The sequence below is a fragment of the Belonocnema kinseyi genome, chromosome 9 (genome assembly GCF_010883055.1).
Source record: "Belonocnema kinseyi isolate 2016_QV_RU_SX_M_011 chromosome 9, B_treatae_v1, whole genome shotgun sequence".
Classification (NCBI taxonomy): domain Eukaryota; kingdom Metazoa; phylum Arthropoda; class Insecta; order Hymenoptera; family Cynipidae; genus Belonocnema; species Belonocnema kinseyi.
In genome coordinates this window covers 69,120,084-69,126,051 of record NC_046665.1, presented here as the reverse complement: position 1 = coordinate 69,126,051, position 5,968 = coordinate 69,120,084, and the positions used below count along the sequence as shown (strand labels likewise).

General features: G+C 29.1%; 1 protein-coding gene across 1 annotated transcript in view; it reads right to left on the bottom strand.

Moving 5' to 3' along the window:
* The window catches only part of LOC117180588 (guanine nucleotide-releasing factor 2), a 138,390-nt gene that overhangs the window by 2,938 nt on the left and 129,484 nt on the right, over positions 1-5,968 (bottom strand). The window contains exons 10-11 of the mRNA XM_033373081.1: positions 2,663-2,858; positions 2,331-2,583 (exon numbers count right to left, since the gene is read on the bottom strand). Coding sequence (XP_033228972.1) covers positions 2,331-2,583; positions 2,663-2,858 — 449 coding nt within the window. The remainder of the gene's footprint in view (positions 1-2,330; positions 2,584-2,662; positions 2,859-5,968) is intronic.

Here is a 5,968-nt window from a genome sequence, read left to right as displayed (position 1 = left end):
ATAATTAAGTAATATAAAAACATAACAATTCATTTCTTGAATCTGCCTCTAAAGTACAATATAGTTTAATTTCAACTAAAAATGATCAATTTCCAACAAATAGTTGAATTTTCAATTAAAAAAGATCTAATAATTAAAAAAGAAAAAACTAAAAATGGAATAGTTAAATTTACAATTATAAAGAATTAATTTTTCACAAGAAAAAGCAAATTTTCAACCATATTGATGAATTTTCAATTAAAATTATAAATCTTCAACTGCAATAAATTTTAAATAAAAAATATGATATTTTAACGAAAGTGTTTAACTTCCAACCAACTACTTTTATTTCCAACTAAAAAAGATGAATTTTCAAACAAGAAGATTAATTTTCTACCAAAAAAGTCCATTTTTCAACAAAATACAAAAATTTTTGACGATATAGTTGAATTTTTAATTGAAAAATACCAAATTGACATCAAAATAGTTGAATTTAAAACTAAAAAAATCCTTTTTTAAGCCATAAATGGAGTTGTTAAATTTTCAGTTAAAAATAATTCATTTTCAAGCAAAAAATAAAAACAAAATGTCGACAAAATAGTTAAATTTTCACTCAAAGTGACGAATTTTCAACTGTAATGATGAATCTTCAACTGAAATAGACGAATTTTCAACTAAAATTATAAAATATTAAACTGGATTAGTTAAATTTTCCAACAAAGAGATACATTTACAAATAAAATTCTGAATATTGAATTGGAATACTTGAATTTTCAATGAAAAAGATGAAGTTTCAAAATGGAAGATTAATTTTCTTTACAAAAAAAATATTTTTAAACAACATACATGGATTTTTCACAAAATAGTTGGATTTTAAATTTAAAAAAAATCAATTTTCAACCAAAAATTGAACAGTTACATTTTTAGTTAAAAAGAACAATTTTAATCACGCTAATGAATTTTGAATTAAAATAATTAATCATCAACCGGAATAGTTGAATTTTAAACCAAGAAGATTAATTTTCATCTAAAATTATGAATCTTTAAGTGTAGAAGTTTAATTTCCAACTTAAAATATTAATTTTTAACCAAATAGTTTCATTTTGAACTAAAAAACATAAATTTTCAACCAAAAATGTAATAGTTATGATTTTTGTAAATAGTTAATTTTCAAAGAAAGTGATACATTTTCAACTAAAATGGTTAATCTTCATCTGGAATAGTTGAATTTTAAATCAAAAGGATGAATTTTTAACCAAGAAAATTAATTTCTACGAAGAAAGATGATTTTTTAATTAAAAAGATCATTTAAAAAATAAAAATTGAAGTTAAATTTTAATTCAAAAAATTAATTTTAAGCTAAAGATTTTAAGTTAAAAGAATAACAATAAAAAAACAATTTTAAACAAAATAGTTGAAGTTTCAACTGTAATAATTCAAGTCTCAGTAAAAAATTAACGTTTAGTCAAGGATAAGAAGAATTTTTATCAAAACAGCTCAGTTTTCAACCAAATAGATGAGTTTTCAATTCAAATGATGAACCATAAAAAAAGTTTTTAACAAAAGGTTTTAACTTTTAACCAAGTAATGAAATTTTCATTGGAAAAAGATGAATTGTGAACAAACAAAATGTACTAGTTTTATCATTTAATAAGACAGTCAATAAGAGAGAGACAATATTGCCAACTAAGAAAAAATAATTTTTAACAAAAAATAGAATAGTTAAATTTTCAGTTAAAATAACTAATTTCAAACAGAAAAAAACAATTTGTCAAGAAAATAGTTAAATACAATAACATAAAACTATTTTTATACATGAAACATAATTTTCATTGAATTTTATATTGTAAATGAAATAAAAAAATTAAGCACGCTCGCGAAAAAATTCCCTGACTTAAAAAAAAATCCCTGACATTTCTAGGTTTTTCCAGGTATATAAAAACTCCTTCACAATTCCAGATTCTCCAGGCAGGGTAGACAACCTGATATTGGATAGGATTTAATTGAATTTGTACCCAAAAAAGTACCTTTTTAGCGGGACACCATACAATACTTCCGACAAACCTAAATAATTTATTACTCATCTTCATAGACTTTCGACCAAAAGCATTTGATAGAAATATACCAGGAAATTCATTAAATTGAGGATAGAGAAAACGGATTGAAAAGCATACATTTTTTTCATCCTCCAACTCTATCAATCTTGTTCAGCAGGGATTGGCAAAAGAGTTTCCAGAAATGTACAATTACAGATCTTTCAAAACCTTACAAGAAATTTAAAATAAAAATCCGTTTCCTTTACATATAACTCCTATTTATAAAAAATCTTTGACAAAAATTAAATAACTTACCAAGGAAACTGGAGTAGAAGGCGTAACTGGTTTCGACTCTGTTTTGCATTTGGAATCCTCAATTTTGAGGGGAGTCGAAGCCGAAATTGTCTCGGGTATGTGGACACTTTGCATGCTGACAGTGGGTTTGGGTGAAATCGGGGGTGGAGTTACTTTTGATTTAATAGAACGAGATCTCTTTGGCGGTAATGCTGGAGGTAAACCAGAATTGCAGAGGACTTCCTTAATCGAAGGTGTCGTGGTAACGGAAATGCTGTTCAGAAATAAAAGAGATGTTTATTTATTTTGAAATTCCTCTCGAAAAAAAGTCAACATTGACCAAATACGCTCACCTCGAACTGTCGTGCAAGCTTGTCATCGTATGGGTCATGAAGGAACAAGATTGCGTTGTTGTCAAAGACATTTCGTGCTGCTGCCATTCAGCCTGCATCGTATTGTAAGCTGCCATCGAATGTCTCGTGCCCAAATCCGAGATAAAGTCGTTGTTACTGTGCGAGCAATTTCCAAACATCTCCATATACGCCATGACTGAAAAGATGTCGATTATAAATACCCAGAATTGACTTATTCTTTTTATTTTCTTTGTTTGGAACACTGTTATGTTTGTGGTGTAAAATATGTGTAGACACTTATTGCAAAAATACAAGCAAAGCATTTATGATATAAAACAGTTTCGTCAAAATGAACGTATCAAGTTTTTCTATTGATTAATACTCCCGGCCAAAAAACGAAATCGATTAGAATTAAAATGGTTAAGAAAAGGATGCAATTATGATAAACTTAATGCGATTCGTGATCTTTGTGTGGCACCAACTTTAATGAAGTTAGAAATCTTTGTATATTGTACTTTAAATTGTAAGAAAATTTTTTTTTTATTACCCTTGCGAAAAAAAATATTATAGGAAATTCAGTATAGGTCTGTAATGATTTATTTTATAATGAATTTCTTAGAGGTCCAAACCATTTCAAATCAGGCTGAGGTTCTAAAGTTGAAGTTGCAGAATCTCTCGGTGACGAAATATGTTGTTTTACAAAGGATATTAGTTGATATGTATTTTTCCGATTTGCGAAAAAAATATTTCTACGAATTTTGTGCCTGGTTTTCAACAAAAAAATCCAAAAATTTGTTCTTTCAACTTAAAATTAACAAAATACCGGAACTTTTTATAAAAATATAGCACGTAGATTTACTCAAAAAATCTACACTTATATTTTTCGCTTAATAACTTTTGTGGACAGAAGAATTTTTCCATAAAATCGAATTTTCTGATTTTTCTTGAAAACGACGGAGTTTTAATATTTTCATAAAACCAGCGTCATTTTTTAAAATATGTACCTTTTTAAAAAAATCCCGGCGGATTTCAAAAGAAAACGATAAAGGTTATCAGAATTAAAAGGAAAACGATAAATATCTCAACTAAGTCAATAGTTATAGAGGTTTAAATAAAAATTTGGGATTAAAAAAACAAAGCACAACATTTAAATACCCATGAAATTATAGAATATTTTTGTTCAAATCCGAAAAATACGTATCACCTAATTTTCTCTAAAAAATAACGTATTTCGTCCCCGAAAGACTGCGATTTCAATTGGAGAACCTGCCTGAATAAAAATAGATTTGGTCTATATTTTTTTCGCTATTATAGAAAAATTATTATAGGAAATCATTATGAGAAAATCAGCATAGAAATAAATAATGTTGGAATATATATATATATATATAAATTAATGTAAAAATAGAGAAACTGTGAAGGAATAATTTATTTACTTCAAGTAGGATTTCAAATTATTTCAAGGGATTTCTAGGATTTAAACAATTTAATGGGATTTGAAGGAGTTTAAAAGGTTTTACAGGGGTTTCAAGACTTGAAGTTATTTCCAAATATTCCGAAAAAATTTAAGAGATTGACAAAACCTAACAGGATATAAAAAAATCTTGTAGGATTTCTAAAGATTCAATGTAATTTTAAAGAATTTCACAGATTTAAGGGATTTTATAGGACATATAATTATTTTAAATGACTTAAGGGATTTTAAAGATATTAAGCTATTTTAACAAGTTAGAAAGAATTTTAAGGGATTTAAAAAACTTCAAAATACAATTTCATAGCACTTCCAAAGATTTGTTTAGGTATTCAATAAATTTCAAAAATATTACAAGGTATTTTCAAGAATTTCACCAGATTTAAAGATTAGATAGGACATCGAATTATTTCAAAGGTTTAACGGGATTTTAAAGATATGAAGCTAATTTAACAGGCTTCAAACATTTTAAAGAGATTCCAAAAATTTCAAGGAATGTCAACAAATTGTGCAGCATTTCTAAATATTGTAAGGGATTTCAAAGAATTTTGTACGAATTTCAAAAATTTTAAGGTAGATTTCTCTCTAAGGATTTAAAAGATTTCTAGGAATTTGAACGAATTTTACAATATGTTAATTAAGACTATATTAACTGTTATATACGTTCAAGAGATTACAAATGATTTCTATTTATTTTACTGAAATTGTACGATTTGAATAGATTTTAAGGGATATCAACGAATTTCTAGATTACTTATTCCAATAATTTCAAGGGATATGAACAAACTTCCAAGGATTTGAAAGATTCCAAAGAATTTCAATAGATTTTAAGCTGCATTTTATGAGATCTCTAGAGAACTTTGGAAAATAAATGAATTTTTAAGGGATTTAACAGAATTTCGTAAGATTTAAGAATTTTATAGGATTTAATTATAATTAAAAATTTTTCTTAAGGACAACCGCAGCATTTCGCCGGGAGCGGGTGCTAATCTGAAAAATTGCACCCGCTTCCAGCGAAATCGCGGTAAAATTTCAGCCACAACCACGTCTCACAACCGTGAGATAGGTGGTTACAGTCTGTAAAGGAATCAATACGACGATCCAGCAAAAGCCTCGTGCACCCTAAGAACACGGAGTGACCCAAGGACAACCGCCTTCTGCATTTTTCCCGCAAGTGTTCTAGCATATTGTTGACACGCAAGGATGCTTTTTAGGCTATTAGCAAGTGAAAGCTTGGCACTTCCAAGAGCGCCGATGATAAGGACAATCAGTTTAACAGAATATTCCGGGTACAATCGTCGCCACTCCCTTATAAGGTCTCGATACCTCTCTTTTTTTCATTCTCCTTGGCTATGATGTTTTTGTCAGCTGGTGACGAAAATTCGATAACGAACATGGTTCGCTTCTCGAAGTCAAGAAGAACCATGTCAGGCCTCGAGTGAGCAACAGAAACAATTGTCGAGAATATAAAGTTCCAGTATATGCGGCACTTCCCATTCTCGACAATTGACTCAATTTCCCTAGGAGCATTTAGAGGAGCCATATTAAGGTGAATGCCGTAGGAGTGACAGAGATGGTAATAAAGCACTCTTAGTGCCGCATTGTACCCTTGAATGTAAGTCGTTCCCGCGTGTGTTGGAGAACTAGATAGTATGTGAGCTAAATGCTCGGGGTGTGCATGGCACGCCCTGCAACTATCATCGGGAATGTCTTGGCTTAAAATGTGGCGACGATATGTTAAGGTGGAAATGACACCGTCTTGGCGTGCAAAAATGAAACCCTCTGTACCAGACTTCAATCCGGGCGATTTAAGGAAAGCAAACGTTAGCTCATAA